At 40.9% G+C, this 19,481-nt stretch overlaps 1 protein-coding gene across 1 annotated transcript in view; it reads left to right on the plus strand.

Annotated features, from left to right (window-relative positions):
- Positions 1–1,380: 1,380 nt before the first annotated feature.
- efl1 (elongation factor like GTPase 1) overlaps positions 1,381–19,481 on the plus strand; it is an 86,540-nt gene continuing 68,439 nt past the window's right edge. The window contains exons 1-12 of the mRNA XM_080436339.1: positions 1,381–1,395; positions 3,478–3,580; positions 3,716–3,783; positions 3,959–4,043; positions 4,732–4,865; positions 7,077–7,214; positions 7,719–7,957; positions 9,619–9,742; positions 14,777–14,856; positions 15,533–15,669; positions 15,881–16,003; positions 17,194–17,293. Of these exons, the coding sequence (XP_080292465.1) occupies positions 3,490–3,580; positions 3,716–3,783; positions 3,959–4,043; positions 4,732–4,865; positions 7,077–7,214; positions 7,719–7,957; positions 9,619–9,742; positions 14,777–14,856; positions 15,533–15,669; positions 15,881–16,003; positions 17,194–17,293 (1,319 nt within the window). The 5' untranslated portion in view covers positions 1,381–1,395; positions 3,478–3,489. The remainder of the gene's footprint in view (positions 1,396–3,477; positions 3,581–3,715; positions 3,784–3,958; positions 4,044–4,731; positions 4,866–7,076; positions 7,215–7,718; positions 7,958–9,618; positions 9,743–14,776; positions 14,857–15,532; positions 15,670–15,880; positions 16,004–17,193; positions 17,294–19,481) is intronic.

A 19,481-nucleotide genomic window follows, 5' to 3' on the forward strand; every position in this document is an offset into this window, starting at 1 on the left:
TTCATTGCATTTGTTTTCCTATCTAGGTCAGAGTGGGGCCAAGGGGTAACACTTGCTATGCATTATAAACATACTTATAATCTTTTATAATCGGCTTAGACAGTATAATGGATTTTAACGGTGATTATATAATGCATTTTAAGTGAATGATTACAATGTCTTACATCTTTGATAGGTAGTGTCATTATAAAATGGTTTATAATGCATTATGATTGCATTATGAGTACTTATTTCTTATAACTGCAATTTCAGTGTTATATATGCATACTACAATGCATTTATACATGGCCTTATAAGTCATTACAAAATGTTTCATAATGAGTTACTATGAGTATTTACGAGTTCTTATAACTATAATTATACAGTGTTATAAGCAAATTATCATGCATTATAAGTATGTTTATAACACATTATAGACATCTGATGCATAAGTGTTACCCCACCGGTACAAGTAATGTCCAACATATAGGCTATGTATAGTACAAAATAAAAATAAAAGATTTAAGTTATAATACAGTTTTGAGGACAGTAATAAGTGAAAGTAATATATATTACTTCTTCAGTATATTACTTACTAATATATAGTAAGTAATAACCTAATACCAAATTTAATCTCTATGCAGATCTATCTATATTACATATTATTGCGAGCCAATAAGGTATATGTAAGGTATAGCCAAGTGTTGTCTTATGAAAAATTAAATCAATAAATTGACATTAATCAGCAGGAAGAATAGCACATATACACAGCTTTTCCATATTTTACAGCAAGATCTTGTTGAATCCCAAGTACAATAAAATCGTGCTGTGTCAGTGTGTAATGTATCCATTTGTAACTCTGAGAGTGTACAACTGTAACCAAATGCCAATTTTGTTACAGTTATCTAGCCTCAGAGTTAAACCGACACTGAGCGTTGCCAGATTCTGCGAGAGAAATAAGCAACCAGGTGTATGAAAACAAGCCCAAAAGAAGCCACGTGAGCACTTTAAACCAATCATACATCGGCTATTTGAAAATATTTGAAAATCAAAAAAGAATCTTGGGGATTTTTTTGGGGAATATTTTAACAACACACATCTGATACACAGGTCCCTGACACAAAATATTCTCAGTCCACAGACAAATACATATTAATCTGGGGGTCCTTGATAATTAAAATGTTTAATAACCACTGGTTTAAACAGCATTAGGAAACAAGCCCTCATAAGCAACTACACTTTAGAAACATGCCCCAAAAAAACTCTTATAACAAGCGGACATGGCAACATCGTTCTGGTATCCTAACAACCACCCAGGAGCGTCCTCGTTGCTATGTGACGTTTTACGCACCAGTGGGCGTGGATAAACGTCTGACGCGAGGCACCAGCAGCTTCCGGGGTCCCGGGGACAACAACGTGAGTTGATACTGTTCACATGCGTGTTGTTCTAACCATGGTTCTAACGTTGTTTTGGCATGTATTATTACACTAAACTGTCATAGTATTATAACACATCGTGCTCGCAAAATCCTTTCAGTGTGTGCCGGGTATAAAGATCATTCTTCATTCTAGACAGACTTTTGACGAGTTGCTGCCCATGGTTAGCCTGATCTGTTCACCTGACTGACAACTGTCATCCACACAGATCAGCATTAACCCTCTGTTGATGCCGTTTCTCCTCTGTTTTTGTATCGGAATTCATTCACTATCGATTTTCTTGAGGCTCTACCTCTATACTGTAATATCCACTACCTACAGCTCCTTAAAGAGATAACACTGGTGTTGACAAGTTATACAATTATGCTATACGTCAGTGATTCCAGTGGTGTAAACTGTAAAGTAACTAAGTACATTTACTCAAGTATTCCACTTCAGTACACTTTTGAGGATTTTTTACTTTACTGGAGTATTTCCAATTTTCAATACTTTTACCTATACTCCACTACATCTCAGAGGCAAATATAGTACTTTTACTCCTCTACAATTACTTAAAAACTTTAGTTACTAGTTACTTTGTAAAACATACATTAACCACTTCAGCCATGGCTATTTTCAAAGGATTTTTATATATTTGGAAACATGGAAAATGGGATATTGTGCATAATGATTACTTTTACTTTCAGTTCTTAAGTATATTTTGACGCCAATACCTTTGTACTTTAGTTTTCCTCAAGTAAATTTTCTATTCTGGACTTTTACTTGTAACAGAGTATGTCTACATTGCAGTATTGATACTTTTACTTAAGTAAAACATTTGAGTACTTTTACCACCACTGGAATTCACTATCGATATTCATACACTGCGGTAAACTTTAACTGACAAGTTATAAAATTATGCTATACGTCAGTGATTATCAAACTTTTTTATTTCAAGGACCCCCAGTTTGGTATGCATTATTAGGCTATGGACCCCCATAACTAGTCCATTTGGTTCCATTTGTACTGCACACTGTCGGATAGGCCCGTAACGATACAGTAACTGCATCGATGCATCGTTTTGAATTTTCAACGATCTACTATATCGATATGCAAACAGCTAAATATCGTATCGTTTGACTTTGTATCGTATCGAATCGTTTTGCAATGCAAATAATCGTATCGAATCGTTCTGCAATGCAAATAATCAATTATATCAAACTAAGTACTTTTAAGAAGAAAAAAAGAGAAAGAGGGGTTTATATCCAGTATCCAGGTATTTATTTTTCACACAGAATTTTTGGGTAAATAAATAGTTACTATATCGATTTTAAGTCATTGAATCGAATCGTATCGTTCTAAATTAACCTGTCCTGTATCGTTCATGTATCGTATCGACTAAATCACTGAATCGAAACATATCGTATCGTTCTAAATTAACCTGTATCGTTCATGTATCGTATCGACAACCAAGTATCGTGATACGTATCGAATCGTTGTTAAAATGTATCGTTACACCCCTACTGTCGGAGGCTATTATTGTATCCCTAGGATGATCAGGGTTCTTGGTGCTTGTTTTTGGACAACCTTTGGAGTTATGTATAGAACTGTACAGGGTCTATTTCAGTGGTTCTCAAAGTTTTTGGGCTCAAGCCAAGGCGCCCCTGTAAATAACCTTTTCATCCACGGCACCCCTTAATTACATCGTCACATACAGCACATTACATTTATGTCATTACGGTATGTAAATATGTAAATATTTCCCCCCAAGAGACATCACCAGGAGAATATCAATTTACATTAAAACTGATTGAAAATATCTTTGTACTTGACATTTAAACTAAAATAAAATACATTTTTTAAGTGATATTGCTAAATTCCAAATATTAACAACGTATTCTCTGGACTTGCAGCACCTGCATCTTGCACCCACTTTGAGAAACTTTGGTCTATTATTTTGTTCCTAACTAACAATCATTTAGCTGGGGACCCCCTGGAACCCCCTCACGGGCCCCTGGCCTGGGGGTCCCCGGACCCCACTTTTGAGAACCACTGCTATAAGTAATGTGTAATTCTTTCCAGGTAATCATAAGCATGGGGCACAAAAGCTTAGACAAGATCATTGCACTCCAGAAAAACCCTGCCAACATAAGGAACCTCTGCATTCTGGCTCATGTTGACCATGGTAAGTTGATTGAGTTGGTGATGTTACAGCAGCTTTCTGGCAGTTTTCTCATGTAAACATTAATGTCCATGTTGTGGCCATATAAATGCTGTATAACCGACGAAACACAATGAGAACCAGAGTGCATATTTACAGGCAAAACTACATTGGCTGACTGCTTAGTGGCAACCAATGGTATCATTTCAAGTCGCCTAGCTGGACAGGTATGTGTCTACCAAAGGTATTCTAACCTACATATTGTACCTTACTGCTCTTACTGATTATTCTTCATCACATTATAATTTTGAGCAGAATTCAACTTGTAGCTGGTCATATCTTGGTTGCTGTTAGTTGTGCCTGTCAATGTTTGTTTTTTATTTGTATTTTCTTATATTCCAGCTGCGATATCTGGACAGCAGGAAGGATGAACAGATTCGTGGAATCACTATGAAGTCTAGTGCCATCTCTCTACACTATGCAATTGGTAAGACATGCATCTTTGTTAAACCTTAATTGCTTACCGTATGTGAAACTGTAAACAAATCACCGAAATCAAGTACAGTACACTAAACATAGAAGTAAAAGGATAAATGTATCATCAAAAGAAGTTAGAGCTATTATTTCTTTTTTGCGTTTTACAGCTGTTTAATGTTTTCCTATGCCAACCTGTACAGTAGTGCTATACAATCCTTCCAGAAGCAGCATAGACCATTTTTGGCAAATAAGTGTATCTTGAGTGTGAAGTTTTAAGCTCCTCTTGAAACAGTATTTAGTTAAAAGTGATGGGCTGAAATCCCTGCTGACATGCCACCTTAATTGACCTTAAGAATCTACTTGCAAGTCCTCCTGGTTGCCATGGCTCTTGTGTGATGTATGAATTCAAACCACAGAAAACCTGAAATACATTTACTAGAGGGGCCCTTTCATAAATAACTCAGTGTTGAGGCTAGCCTGTAAAGGTGTGAAAGATTATAATGATTTTGTCAGCTTTGTTCAGGCAGCTTGTATCAAAGTGCAGGGGCCAATACGCTGTTAGTTGTCAGTTGACATTTTGGAACTGACATAATAAATTCTGTTCTGAACACAGAACAGAATTATTGGCTCTTTGTAATATTCATTTTCTCTTCTATTTCTATTTCTGACGGTATTTCCTTTCTTCCTTACCCCCTCAGGTGAAAAAGAGTATCTGTTAAATCTGATCGACTCTCCGGGTCATGTTGACTTTTCCTCGGAGGTGTCCACAGCCGTCCGACTGTGTGACGGAGCCATTGTCCTCGTAGATGCCGTGGAGGGCGTCTGTCCCCAGGTTTGTGTCGCTGCTGGACTGCTTACAGGTTGCTGATAATCAGGGAGATACATTTTTTGCTAAGACGCACATCCAGGAACTGATTTGCTCTTTATTATCACATCACAGGTTTATAGGTGTAAATAAAGTGGGTGAAATTATTTTTCGTACAAGCTCCCATTGTTTGTAGTTTTCAGGAAAGGGAAGAAGAATAGAGATGGAAAGCTAGAGCAGGAAATAGAGCTGTCACGATTACAAATTTAAGTTGACGATGAATTGTCACTCAAATAATTGCGATTAAATAATTGTGTGTTTTGCATTGAACATATGGAGCCTTTTAGGCTTCGTAATAAAAAATTGCACTGGGCAGATATGACAAATAACTTATTATTGATTTTTTTTTATGTAAAAAGAAAAGTAAAACATTTAAAAAGCAGAAATAGCTGATCTACAAGCTTACCACGTGACACGAAGTGACGCATTGTAAGCTTGTAGATCAGCTTTTTTTTTATATTTGAAAATGTGTGAAAATCTTTCAACATGGAAACGATTATGACGATTATGTAATAATTGTGACAGGCCTAGCAGGAAACACAAGTCAGATATTCCAAATATTCCTGATATGAGTAGAGTAAAATGAAGTGAAGGCTGTTTTCAAAGAGCCTATATTGTGGAACCTTTGGACACATTTTCCAGCTCCAGGTCACTCAGATCTGACAGTCAGTTGTATTTAAGGACTCCACACAGTCTAACCACAGTAAGGACAGGTGTCCATGCCTGTGCTGTGTTGGCACCAAAGTTGTGGAACAAACTCCCCTTGAGCATCAAATCTGCCCCCCACACTGCAAGAGTTTTGCCCCGATTTGTCGTTTATGTGGGGTGTGTGTGTGTATGTTTAGTTTCTACAGCGTGACAGGTTTTCATGTTGTCCTAGTTTAGTCTTCTTTGTTTTCTCGAGGAAAGATGTATGATCTGTCTTTCCTCGAGCTGCGCCCCGGGCCAGTGTAATAGCTGGATGGGGGTCACACTATAAATACCGAACCCATAGGTTGATAGGTTCGGTATTTGTGGTGCGCCCCCAATCCAGTTATTACACAGGAGAAAAAGAGAAAAACATAGGACAAGACAAAGAAGACACGCACGCACGCACGCACAACCTACAAAACCCAAAACATCAAGTGAACCTAGGAGTCCTCTACAGTGAAAATGTGGGTCTAAAGCATGTTTTTGAAAGTCCCTAGGGTAAAATCTATACAGTACATGATTACCGGTACGTGCATGGTTAGAAGACATGGCGATAGAATGAGGCAGTTAAAATAGCAGCAGATATATAGTAACAAATATAAACATGAGGTGCAGTAATAGAATAGTAACAGATGTAGAACATAGACCTTTGTGCACATTGACCTCATGTGCAGGTCAGACATCATTTAAAAGCATATATCAGGCGTGTCAATGTAAACATACTGTAGGTGGCAGTTTGAGTACAGCAGAAACAGTCTTAATACTTATACATAAATGATCCAGTAATGTGTCTTTGCCCTGGAGCAGAGAACACCAGAAGCCTAAATGTGTTGTTCATCCAACAACTCTGTGTTGAAATTTGACTTTTGCAAAAACAGACACATTATATATCACATGTAAAGGGGCTGTATTCTGACAAATACCTGACAGGTGAAACCATGGCAACAAAGGTGATCAAAAGAGTAAATCAGAGAACCAGGCAGAATGTCCTCTTTTGTCAACAAAAGTGCTCTCGGGACCCTTTCAGGAGCTCTGATTCAGCCCCTTTTTGACAGCTGGCTTCCTTTCAAACAGCCCTGAAAATTCACCTGTCAGGAGGAGGCCAAAGGGGGAGGTAGTACCACTTCTCCCCTAGACTGACGACCCCCCCCCCTTCCTTTGACTCTCCCCCCGCCCCCGTTGTTTTTCCGACTCTGTATACATAGTGTTGTTTTTTCTGTATTTTTGTGATGATTTTGAACTGTTTGGTTCAAAGTTTTTTGGACGGACCTTTTAGACAAAGTGTTATAACTGTACTTGTACTGTTTTACATTTTTGCCTAATTGAATTATTCAATCAATCAATCAATCAAGGCTAGTGGAATAAAAGTAGACACATTATTTATATTTGTAGTTTGTATAGACAGGACATTTTATGGAACATGTTTATTCTTCTGTAAAAATGCATTTGATATGTTTGAATGATTTTATCATGTGTACGGTTGTGTAGACCCAGGCGGTGCTGCGTCAGGCCTGGCTGGAGAACATCAGACCTGTTCTGGTCATCAATAAGATGGACAGACTGATCCTAGAGCTGAAGCTCACCTCCCAGGAAGCGTACACACACCTAAAGAAGATTCTGGAAAAGGTGGGTTTCCCACCATTCATCTTTCCTTCACATCTGAATAAATCAGTGCCCTCAACACATCCAGTTCATTTAGTGGTCCACACACAGTGATCAGGAGATTTTGAGGAGAATGATTTTAGGGGGGGAAATTATAGCATGTCTAGACACAGTAGGCCTTTCTAGGCTTAAAGTGATGTTGAACTCTGATAGACCCTTGTGTTGTTGTATAACTACTGTACATGATTCATATTAAATACAGTCAAAGTTTCCTTTTCAGTATCAACAGTATACACAAATGTGTACCTACTGCTTAGCTAAAGGGTTGTTCAGACTGAGCACTATAACTACAACGATAACTATAACTACATCGTTCACCATTGTATTTGTTATAGTCGAGGTGTGAACTCTGCCGCCCACTTGACTTTTAAAACCATATTTTTTATAGTTTGTACTATAGTTATAGTGCTTAGTGTGAATGGCCTTCAAATGTTGATGTTCTCCATCTTTGATTTTGCTCCTTTTCAGGTGAATGCAGTAACGGCGTCACTGTATACATCCAAAGTGCTGGAGGCGCGTGCAGAGAAGGAGGAGAAAGAGAAGGAGGAGAAGGAGAGCGAAGAAGGAGGTCCAGCGGAGCTTTCAGGAGCAGACCAGGTGTATGACTGGAGTGCAGGGCTGGAGGAGACGGATGACTCCCACCTCTACTTTTCTCCTCTCCAGGGCAATGTGGTGTTTAGCAGTGCCGTGGATGGATGGGGATTCAGGTATGGAGGTCTCATGTCATTTTATGTTATGTACCGCGTGAAGTCATTTTTGTGGGGTCTTTGTGAATCGATTGATTCCTCATTGAAACAGACATGCTCAGAAAATGCCCACGGCCCAATGTCTGCCGCGTTAAGTGGTCAAATGGGTGGGCCTTGGACGCTTTTGAGATTTACAAGTGGGCCCTGATCCATAAAAGGCTGGGAACCACTGGGTTAAATGAAACTGGCAAGAATTAGGTTAACCCTTTTAGACCTGATTCTAAAAACGCTTTTCTGGAAAAACTTAAAATGTGTGTTAAAAAAAAAATCTTAAAAACATCTAAACATATGCTATATTATAGCAACAGCTAATGTGAAACAGAGGTGTTCCCGGCTTGAAAGCTATAACAACGTATAGGTGTTCCAGGTCTAAATGGGTGATATTGCTTTTGTTCAAAAAAGTGTTAAATAGCTGTATGTTCTGATCATTGCTATATAGAGTGTTTGTCCAGGTCTGTCCAGCTCTTTAGTAAAAAGAAAATAAATGTTCAGGTCAGGAAGGATAGCAGTTTTATCCAAGTAAGTTGGAACATAATAATCAAAGGCAAATTTACGAAATTGATAGTGACATTTCCTTTTACTGGACCTCTGCGACATACTGCCTTATAAGACGTATCTGAAGAGCAGATGGCAGCTTCCTTACTGTAGCTCAGTTTTTACTAGGCAGAATTACAGACTCTGTAGCTTTCGAAGATTGTGGAAGAAAGACTAGGGTAATCTATATGGGGGGGAGGGCATCTCATAACAGAACAATTAGACCAGTTAGATCATTATGTTACCCTTTGCTATTGCCTTCTGCCCAATACGGGCATTGAGTACCACAGCCTTGGACGGCAATGGGGAAGGTGGGGAGTAATTGGAAAGTCAGGCTGTCATTAGCAGAGGTTTCTAGGTGTCCACTAGATGGAGCTATGAACTCAGATTTAATTATTTTGAACCAAGAGGATGTTGTGCAGACCCAGATATAACAGGCACTACAGAAAAGTAAACAAACCCTTTATTGTTTGTTGCCAAATGTTAACCTTCACCTTGTGCCTTGGTAAAACTCTGTGAAGCAACCTTCTCTGTAATGATGGTACTGTTGTCCTCACAGTAGTTCACCATACAGCTTGCATATTGGTCCACCCCCTCATGCCATCGCACAGTTGGATAGTCTCCATCCATGCTAGACTGCTTCAGACTGATGAGATACTGCATCAGTAACATTAGTTGTGCATATGATGGCAGACATCACAAACATGAAGACCTAGTTCTGAAAGTAGCTGTGTCCTTGCGATAACTCTCTGCTATAAATAAATTAAGTCCCTGCGGAGACAAAGCCAAGTCTCCTCCAAGGCTGAACAGAAGAAACTCGTTTACTGATGAATGGAAAGTTGCAGAGAGCAACAAAATGTTTACCCAGACGCTTTTAAAATCACTTAGAATTTACAAACTCTGTTTCACTGAAAGTCACTAATGGGCCCACTTCAAAACCAATCAACAGTTGAAACCACTGTGGCATCAGCTGCACAAGAGATATGTTTGTCTCTTTTGTCAGTGAGCTTGCACAAAGAACAAGATGCCAAAAAGAGGCAGACCATTTAATCACATTCTGAGACTTTCATACTGTGTATGTTTTGTAGCATCCAGCAGTTTGCCCGCATCTACAGCCAGAGGATGGGCATTAAAGAGGAGGTGCTCCTTAAAACGCTGTGGGGAGATTTCTACCTCAATGCTAAAGCCAAGAAGATCATGAGGGGAGCCCAGGTAATGAAAACTAACAGAGTGTGCATCTCTCAGCAAATGAACTGGCTCATTGCCTGAACCCAGACACTGTCTGTGACTGGCTTTTGTTGGGCTTATATCTTCTCATTTCAATCGCTTATATGGTTTCTTGGTCAGCTAAAACCTGTTGGAACAAACACATTCAGTAATGAAATGTCCACTACTTCTCTCATTCTCAGAATGATTACAATGTAAGATGTTCAGCAGTGTTCAATATTCTCATCTGCATTTATTGATTGAATACATCAGTTGCCTTCTCCCCAAAGGTTACAGTAATTATTTCCCTCCATTATACCTGTACCCTGCAATCGTATTTCTAACATGGTTATTTTCATTCCTGTCATGTAGTTTATAACAACAAACAATTATACTTTGTTTTATATATAAACAAAATTATGAAGAAAAAAGACTGCACTTCTCAATTATTAGATTAATCAAATAGTAAACGATAGAATGATCGCTGAGAAGATAATCGATCGTTGCAGACCGATCTGTCTATTGCCGACTCGTTTCCGCTCTGCTTGATTCCATTGCACACCATTTTGATTGGTTGCACTGGCTGTCGATCAGATCACTGGCACTTTGAAATCTCTACTGTTTAGATTACGTCACCATCATACCCAATTTAGTTTTGGCAGCCTGCCTCGGCGTCTCATGCTCCATTTTTGTTTGTCACCTCATGTTTTCTCTGTCTCCTTTGTCTGAAATGAGTTCAACAGCGGCTTAATGCTGCGGTTGCACATGGACAGGCTTACAGTACTGAGCTTGTGCTGTACACATCTAAACAATACAAAAGTACAGTAAGGTGCCAAATCATCATTCCACAATTTCACTGAGAAAAGTCTGATAATGACCATTTAGTATTAAGATAAGTGGAGATTAAGATGTTTACAACATAACACATGACTTATTCAGTTCACCCCGCGCCCAAGATATATTAAGATAGGAGTTTAGAGTGTATGTAAACGTATGCAGTTATCAGCACCCTTAACCCTTATGTTTTGTTATTGTCAGTTTGCAATATACTTCCCAATACCTGTTTTAAGTGGCCTTAGAGAATATTAGTGTAGCATATTTCTATCATTTAACCTCTGATCATGGGAAATTATATGGGCTAAATTGGTCCAACTCTAAAGAACACTAGCAAATGTTAAGGGAGTCTTTGTTGAGCAATCAGCAGTCAAATCAGTGAAAACTGGAAAGCACTGACCTACACCTACAACAGAGGCAATGTTTCCAAGTTGCAAACAAGCACATTTATTAGGGGAAATGTTAACAAAAGCGGGGAGGAGGAAGGCAGCTCAAACAATCAACATAAATTCTTCCTGGACAGGGGTATTTCCAAGGGTTATTTGAGTCTAAGCACAAGCCTCTATGTTGCCTACAAACACACAGTTTCACATAAGCTATTTAAGCCATAATGTTGGAGTGTATATTGTTGACCGCTCAGTCCTACGTCTTCCACCAAGGAGAGTGAGCTCACACTGAGGAGAGATCTGGCAGCATTAATAGCCATGGGCTGATCAGACCACGGCAGTCAGCAGCACTCTGCCAATCTGAACCCTGATGTCATCACTTCAGACTGATTTGAGAATGCATTCACCATAGACATAAAAAGGTAGACGCCATCTCCGATTCTGGGGCGTATCTGCGGGCGCCATATTGGGAAGGGAGAGTTCATAAGAGGCAGCAGCTTGGAACTCGGCAGAATTCCACTGGAAGAAGAGACATAATTAGTTTGTGTGCAGCTTTGGATGAGATTGGTTCAGAACGAAGATGTGTTTGTGTTCAGGGAGCACATTGAGGATACCCAATTTGGTATCGACAGCCATCATGTTGTGTTATTGTCATTAGTTGTGTTTCTCAATTTTACAAAATGAGGCTTCATAACTTAGCCAAACTATAAATTACAGAGTGGCAACACGGCAGAAGTTGTCCAAAACAGTTATCTTCCAGGGATTTTTGTTATTTTACTTTATTTATTTACTTACTTATTTAGGCTACTTACTACTAACCATTATATTATACTGCTCTGCGACTTTGATGTTATAATTGCTTTCAACTGTCTTGGAGTGGTATGGTTTCAGTGCCATTCAAATATGGAACACAGGCTATCTGTGTCTAACCGATTTCAATGTATTTCCTGTTTGTAAAAACAAAACAAAAAAAACAACTCAATGATGGTCTTCTTTCAAAGTTGACAGCAATGGAAGTTTTTTGGTCCAAAAAATCAATAATAAATATGTATTTCGATTTCATCTATATCGTGGTATTTATTATTTAATGTTTGGTCTAAAAAACGTCCATAGATGGCTGTGTTCTGACCTGAATAGCATGATGAGGATGTTGGATATAGACAAAAAAAGCAATTCTGCAATGTGGCCTGTATATTTCATGTATATTGTCTATTTCGGTGACTGGAGACAGACATTTTGTGTCTATTACTGTTACTTTTGAAAAATACGTTGAAAATCGGTTGAGTTATGATGATTTTAATAGTGGAGAGACCGCCTGCTTCAGTGGACATAAATAGATTAGAAGGCTTGGCTGTCACTTCGCAATACATGGCGGCTGCAGAAACTGGTCACTCCAATGAAATGCAGTGACCAATGAGGTATCTATGTTTTTATATCTATGATATTCACCTTATTCCTATAGGTAGGGGAATAGGTGGGGTAAGGAGCCCCATACCATATAAACAGGGGTTTCCTGTTTACCAGTGTTGCCATGTCTGCTTATAATAAGCGACTTTGGGCTTGTTTTTAAAATATTTAAATACATTTATATTTAATGTATTTGTCCGCGGACCCCCATCTGAAAATATTTTGTGCCAGGGACCCCCATACAAGATTTGTGTTGTTAAAATGTTTCAAAAATATTCAACATTTTTGACTTTTTATCCCAATATGTTTTGAAAAAAGCAGATCGCGTTGTGAGCCTGTAGATCTGCTATTTTTTTAACTAGCCGATGTAAAGTGGTAAAACCTAGCCTAGTTGCTTCTTTTAGGCTTAGCTGCAGCCTATTAGGGCGGAAGTGACCAGATATTGAATGAAGCAACAGAAAAGGGCAATGGCGCCGCTCTGGAGAAGGGCCAAGAATAAGGTGAATACCTTCCTTCAATCAGCTGACCCAGGGCTTGGCACTCTCCTTGGTGCTGAAGTCTATCCTCAGGTCTCTGCTCACCTCGGTGATCGGGCCCCAAGCGACATTACACAGTGTGTAGAAGGAATGTGATTCATGTGTTTTTATTGTTGTCTCAGTTGTAGGACATCAGCTTGCAGAGAGCATGTTTGACATTGACGACTTTCCATAAGGCAGCAATTGCCTGCCTAAGCCTTCCATCCCTGATCAATAGCCCTGTGTGGTTTACTCCAGCAGCCAGTTGAGCCTGAGGTTGATGGTGGGTGATCGGCCTGAGTAGCTCTCTGCTCTGTGGTTTTGTCACTGACTGATAGACTGTTACAGGACAATCAGTCAATCTCCTGTGTCCTTGAAGTCTTTTTTTTCTTTTTCTTTTTTGTCCGAGTGCTGTCTCGGAGGCAGTAGCCACGAGAAGCATGCAGGCAGATGGTAACAAGTCTTAACTGTTACTCTTGGTTTACTTTTATACAATGATACACAGTGACTGTCTGGCCTTGTGCCTGTTTGTTTACATGTCAGCTTTTGTCTCTCAATCTTTGTCTTGCTTTCTCTCTCCATCCCTGTCTATTCATTTGTCTGTCTCTTTCTGTCTGTCTGTCTGTTTCTCTCTGTCTCTCTCTCTGTCTCTCTCTCTCTCTCTGTGTCTATCTGTCTGTCTGTCTGTCTGTCTGTCTCCCCTCTGTATCCGTGTTTGTCTTTCTGCATTTCTCAATAGCAAAAGTACAATTATTTTCCCTCACAATGCCTCTGTTCTCTCTGTTATGTCAGTGCCATTTTATGAGCAAAGTGAATGCATGAATATCTAGCTAATGTGAGATGCTAATGGACTGCACTTCACCCACTTCAGTGGTGCCTCCTTATAATAACACCGCCGCCCACTCGACTTAGCCGTGTCACTGCGACCACAATATACGCGTGGATGTTACCGCTAACCATGGAAAAAGGCCTTTTATCAAAAACATTTTCTAAATCAAAGGATTTCAAGAAACATCTTTCTCTTCCCTCATCAGCCCATAACTGGTGGTAAACAGTGACATTCAATAACCGACAACGGGGCATTTGAACATGCCAGCTGTCACGTTTCATCATTCTCTGGCCGGGTCAATCGCACGGTCAGAGTGATCGATGACCTGCGTTCCCCTCAAAGGCCGTGTGATGAGCTGCGTCATCGCTATACTTCGAACAGCTAAAGCCACATTTTTGCATTGTCACACAAATTAAGCTCCGCACAACAGTCTATAGAAAGTGAATGACAAATGTTTCAGGGCGTATATGTGTAACCAATACGGCAACATTTAAAGTACAGTACCAGAAACGACAGCCCACTGTACGGTTACTATGGTGAGATTTAACCTCTCTCACCCCATCCGTCTGCAGTCATCATTGAATGGGGGAGGGAGGCTGTTTACAGGGGATGTGAATGGGCTACCTAGGTTAAGCTACTGTGGTGTAGTGCGTTTGTTTGTGTGTACTACATGCATCCTGATCCATGGACAGGTCCAGAGGTTTGGTAAAACCTCTTTAGCGGTTCATATAAATGTAAAAGGCTTATATGTGTGTTCCATCTGTGTGTGTTTGCACGGCATATCTGCCTCAGTGTCTATCCAGTATCCACGATTGGCCATTGGTCTGTGCACCGCTTTCTCTGGTGATGTGAATTCTTTTAGCTACCTACATGAAGAGAGCTGACCAAAGTGGAATCCACACTGTCCATCCAAAAGAATGAAAGAGCTCACTTGGTTAGCTAATTATCGGAAACCTCTCTTTCTGCCTTTTCCTTAGCGTTTATCTCAAAATGTGCTCACTCCTCTGTTCCTTTCTTTCATTCTACCAACCGCCCCCTCCATTTCTCTCTCACTCTACCTCTCTTGCAGGCCAAAGGGAAGAAACCACTATTTGTGCAGTTAGTACTGGATAACATTTGGAGTTTGTATGATGCTGTTGTAACTCGGAGGTGGGTGATATAAATGTCTCTCTAAAAATGTCTCTTCTGCACACACACACACACACACACACACACACACACACACACACACACACACACACACACACACACACACACACACACACAGACACAGACACAGACACACACACACGTAACTGTTAACCATAATATTACACCAAGTTAAACAGAAGGCTCTGCCATACGTGGGTCCGTTTGGACCACATATGCTTGGCCCCCAGGGAGTGACGGGGGTTGTTGTTTGGACAGAATGGTCTCTAGAAATCAGGCATCCCTCCATCTGCTCACAGGTGATGGAGAAAAAACTCCAACATGTGACCCTCAGCGTGTAAACATTCACACTGGGACAAACTTGATATGAATTCTATGAGATAACATTACAATGTGTTGACGTCAACTGTGAAGGCAGACAGAACTGTACAAAAAATATATATTATAAATTATTGTGGGTGCATGTGTGCCTTCAACCGTACCAGACTTTGAAGTATCTTCTTATTAAGTTGTGATAACAAAACTAGATGGTTTATGAACACATTTGGTGCAGAATAGTACATTAATGACAAAACGTGACCATGATAATAATGTGTGCTAAAAAGTTCTAAGCCGATGATGTACAGCACTCCTCATAACTTCTGTTGTACTCCTGTCCTGCTGTTGTTGTCCCCAGAGACAAGGAGAAGGTGGAAAAGGTCGTGGCGTCACTAGGAGTGAAAGTGATGGCCCGTGACTCTCGCCACTCCGACCCCAAAGTCCTCCTCTCTGCCATCTGCAGTCAGTGGCTGCCTGTCTCACAGGCTGTACTCTGTATCCTCTGTGTGTGTGTGTGTGTGTGTACATGTTTGCGCGTACTTCATTGCCTTGCCTTAGCTACTGTATCTTATTTTGGCAAAGCGTATATTTGTGCATGAGCATCCGCCATGCACAAATCCTCATCCATGAGTGTATGTTATTGTTGGCACACAGAATGTGTGTGTGTAGATGTCTTTGTGTTTGTAGTCCTTAAAGCTGTGTCTAGTGATGGTTTGTGAGAAGCTGCCCAGTGCTCTGGAAATAGCAGAGGAAAGGGTGGAGAAGCTGATGAGTGTCGGAGCGCGACTATTCGACTCGCTTCCCCAGCAGACACAGGAACTGAAGACAGGTAACGCACACACATATACATCACATGCAGGCAGACGGAGACAACTCTGCATGTGCTTGTTGTTTACTCACAAGCTCATGCACGCAGGCACGGGAACACACCACAGTAAAGGGAGATGTGTGAAACTGAACGTCTTTCTCCAACTCTGCCAGTGATTGCATCATTTATCCCCTGCCCTCCTTGACGCACTTCCTAATCTCATGTTTAGAAAAATATCAAAACAATAATTTCTCTCACATAAGCAACTGCATGGAACCAGACGGGAAGGAGGTGTTGTTTGATCTCTGTCTTTGCCAAGGCAGTATTCACAGCGGGTGCAATACTCCTGTCATGTTTAGCTTTTATGGAACCATTTATATTTCCTCCAAACCTCGTCGTTTTTATGGGACCTGATGCTTGCCCGTTTCCCTACGGCCAGTCAGCCAGCCAGCCAGCCAGCCAGCCAGTTAGACAGACAGACAGACAGAAAGTCAGTGTGTCAGCCAGCCATTCTGTCAGCCAGCATCCTATTTTTCCCCTTGGCGGCATGGCCAGGGGGAGAGTGTGAGAGTAAGAGAGAGAAGTCTTGGCAGGTCAATCTTTCCACCATCTCCTCTGCTGCTGCTGTGGCCTTCTCCAGTCTTTCATTGATTGATTGAATATTTTATTAGGCAAAAAATGTAAAACAGCACAGTTACATTTAAAATACTTTGTCTAACAGGTCCGTTCATAAAAGTCCTTGCGGACTTGTTTCCAATGAGGGCCTTGGTATTTAGTTCATAGGCATATATAGTGGCACCACAGTTCAAATATCATTACAAAATAAACAGCCAAAAACAATATATAACACTATGTACAACAACAAAAAATAAAAAAGAGGGGAAAAAAATATGTACATCCATATGTCTACAGATGCCGACTAAACTACATCTGAGTGATCCGATGAGATCCAGCGTTCAAGATTTCACATCTCATTAGCTGTTGGTGATGTGAGCTGAGACTGGAAAGGCGTGAACCTTTTTGTATTTGATCTAAAAATTGAATCAAAATGAATGCTCATGTTGTAGCCTCAAGGTGTGCGCAGAGTCAACACAGACCAAGGCCATGTGTGATTTACCATTGTCACCTCTCTTTGTTCTGTATGATGTTTTCCATTGTCCCTCCTGTAAAGAGTTGTCCTGAAGCTCTCCTGTATTGTGCATACATTCCAGCCTTTCTGAAGTGTTCCAGCGAGGATGACGCGCCTGTCATCATCTTTGTGTCCAAGATGTTTGCCGTGGATGCCAAGGGCTTGCCTCAGAACAAACAGAGGTGACACGCTTGTGTGTGTTTGTGTGTCTTTGTATGCTTTCTATGTGCACATTGGGTTTATGTGTAAGTGTGTGTGTGTGTGTTTACCCATATAGGGCAGTCACTAGGTGGTGCTGCAGTCCCATCATGCCCCCAATGCTGTGACCAGGCTTCTTCTTTGTTCTGAATGTGGGGGACAGAACCATGTTTTGCTGATCCCAATTTGGAGTACTTGGGCAATGCTATTCACCAGTGTCATTAATTAATTATTTTGCAAGGATATATATTTAGATTGTTAGTATGGGCTCATGGTGAAAAACATTGTAGATGATCCACTGTACACTAGTTATGATCTGATGTCCATTTGTTTGTGAAAAAAGAAAGCTAGAAAATTCTTGGCTTGGCTTTGATTTCTGATTTATATCTGTGCATTTATTTTAGTAGTGGGGAGAACTCTTGATATGATATGATACCCAGTTCAAACCTGGTAATGATTCGATATGGTTAATTAATACAGCACCTTTACCAAAAGCGCCTTACAAAGTGTGATATATTCACCCATTCACACACACTGCCAGGAAGAGCTGGGGATCCAACCAGGGACCTTAAAGTTTGATGCTCTAATCCCCCCCCTCCCACCCCAACCTTCCTGCTCCCTTGTACTCAGAGTGGGAGACGGGTTTTCCTCTCCTACTCTCCTTATCTTCCTCTGAGGTGAACCGGGGATAAGGATAGGATAATTCCTTTTAACAGGACGTTCATGAAAGTCCTTGCGGGCTTGTTTCCAATGAGGGCCTGTGAGCAATTAGGGGTTAAGAGTCTTGCTCAGGGACAAATTTCATTTCATCGACACATATGCTGGCGTGGCCTGGAATCGTACCTGGGGCAACCAGGGCCTCTGGCTCCCTAGGCGGGCTCACTAACCACTCAGCTATGGCCGCCCCTACTGCAAACTCCGCTCTCCTCTACAAGCCAAGTGGTGGATGGACCAGGCCTTCCTGCCTGTCTTGCTTTAGAAACCCCAACATGCTCTCAAACATCACACAACTGAGTTCTCCAGTGTTGGGCCCATTAATCTGTAAGCTCCATGTCACCAAATTCTGTCTTCAAGCCACTTATGAAACTTGGGAGGTCATAGCAACTTCCTCCTTATGATGGGATGAACAACAAAGGAATCCTTTCACTTAAAAGGCTTGAGGATGACACTACAGTAAGAGTAGAGTGCTGTAGTTTCTCATGGGAAGCAGATGTTTGCAGGATGCTGGGATTCATGGTTGGCTGAGCCATTAGGCCTCTCAGTATTGGTCTAATGGCGTGGCCTGCAGAGCATGTGTGTGTAAAGCCATTAATGGGCCAGTTAGAAGCTCTTTGTCTTTCTGTCATCACACGATGCAGAGTGATCCATGTTTGCTAAACTGCACTGAAGCCATGTACTGGCCCTGGCCATCGCTCTCTGATAAATCCCATTATAGACCTCCCCAACAACTAATTGGAGAGAAATCATCAATGAGGTTCAGAGTGACTCAATGAGCAAATTGCTTCATTAAGACAGACATTCATGCCCGTCTCTGTCCCTTTGTTGAAGTACTAACTAGTCTTCTACAAGTGTTTCTTTATTTCAGTTATTTAGTTTAAGTTGTAGAGAAAAGGCTGGTTTGTTTTTATACCAAGGAATATACATTAGTTATGGCTCAAAACTCGGATGTTGTTTGTCTTCAAAACATGCCCACGAAAGTGGGAACCTGAAAGCATGTGTGTTGATGTGATGTGTCGATGATGCATCCCATTCCCAACATCCAAAGTGAGCGTATGCTATATAGTTAGGATCTTAGCACCATCCACTACTGCCCTCCTCCCTGCCTTTCTCCGATTCCTCTCTCTCCCTCTCTCTCCCTCCTTCCCTCCCTGTATCTGTCTGTCTGCAGCTTGCTTACTGTGTCTGTCTCTCTATTTATGTCTCTCTCTCTCCCCCACACTCTCTTTCTTGATGCTTGATCTCCAGCATATCTCATGTCTCAGGTCTTGCAGATTTGAAAGTCCCCCACTCCATCCCCCTGGCTGATGCCTTCTCTCCTTCTCCCTGCTGTCACAGAACCAGGCCTTAATTGCGGGTTCTGCCATTGCACTCCGAGGGAAGCAGACCGGCAAGCAAAGGAGAAGAGATGTAGACAGTCTGTCAGACAGAGAGGTGAAGGGGGGGGGAGGGAAC

The sequence above is a fragment of the Gymnoscopelus braueri genome (assembly GCF_963280865.1).
Source record: "Gymnoscopelus braueri genome assembly, chromosome: 1".
NCBI lineage: Eukaryota > Metazoa > Chordata > Actinopteri > Myctophiformes > Myctophidae > Gymnoscopelus > Gymnoscopelus braueri.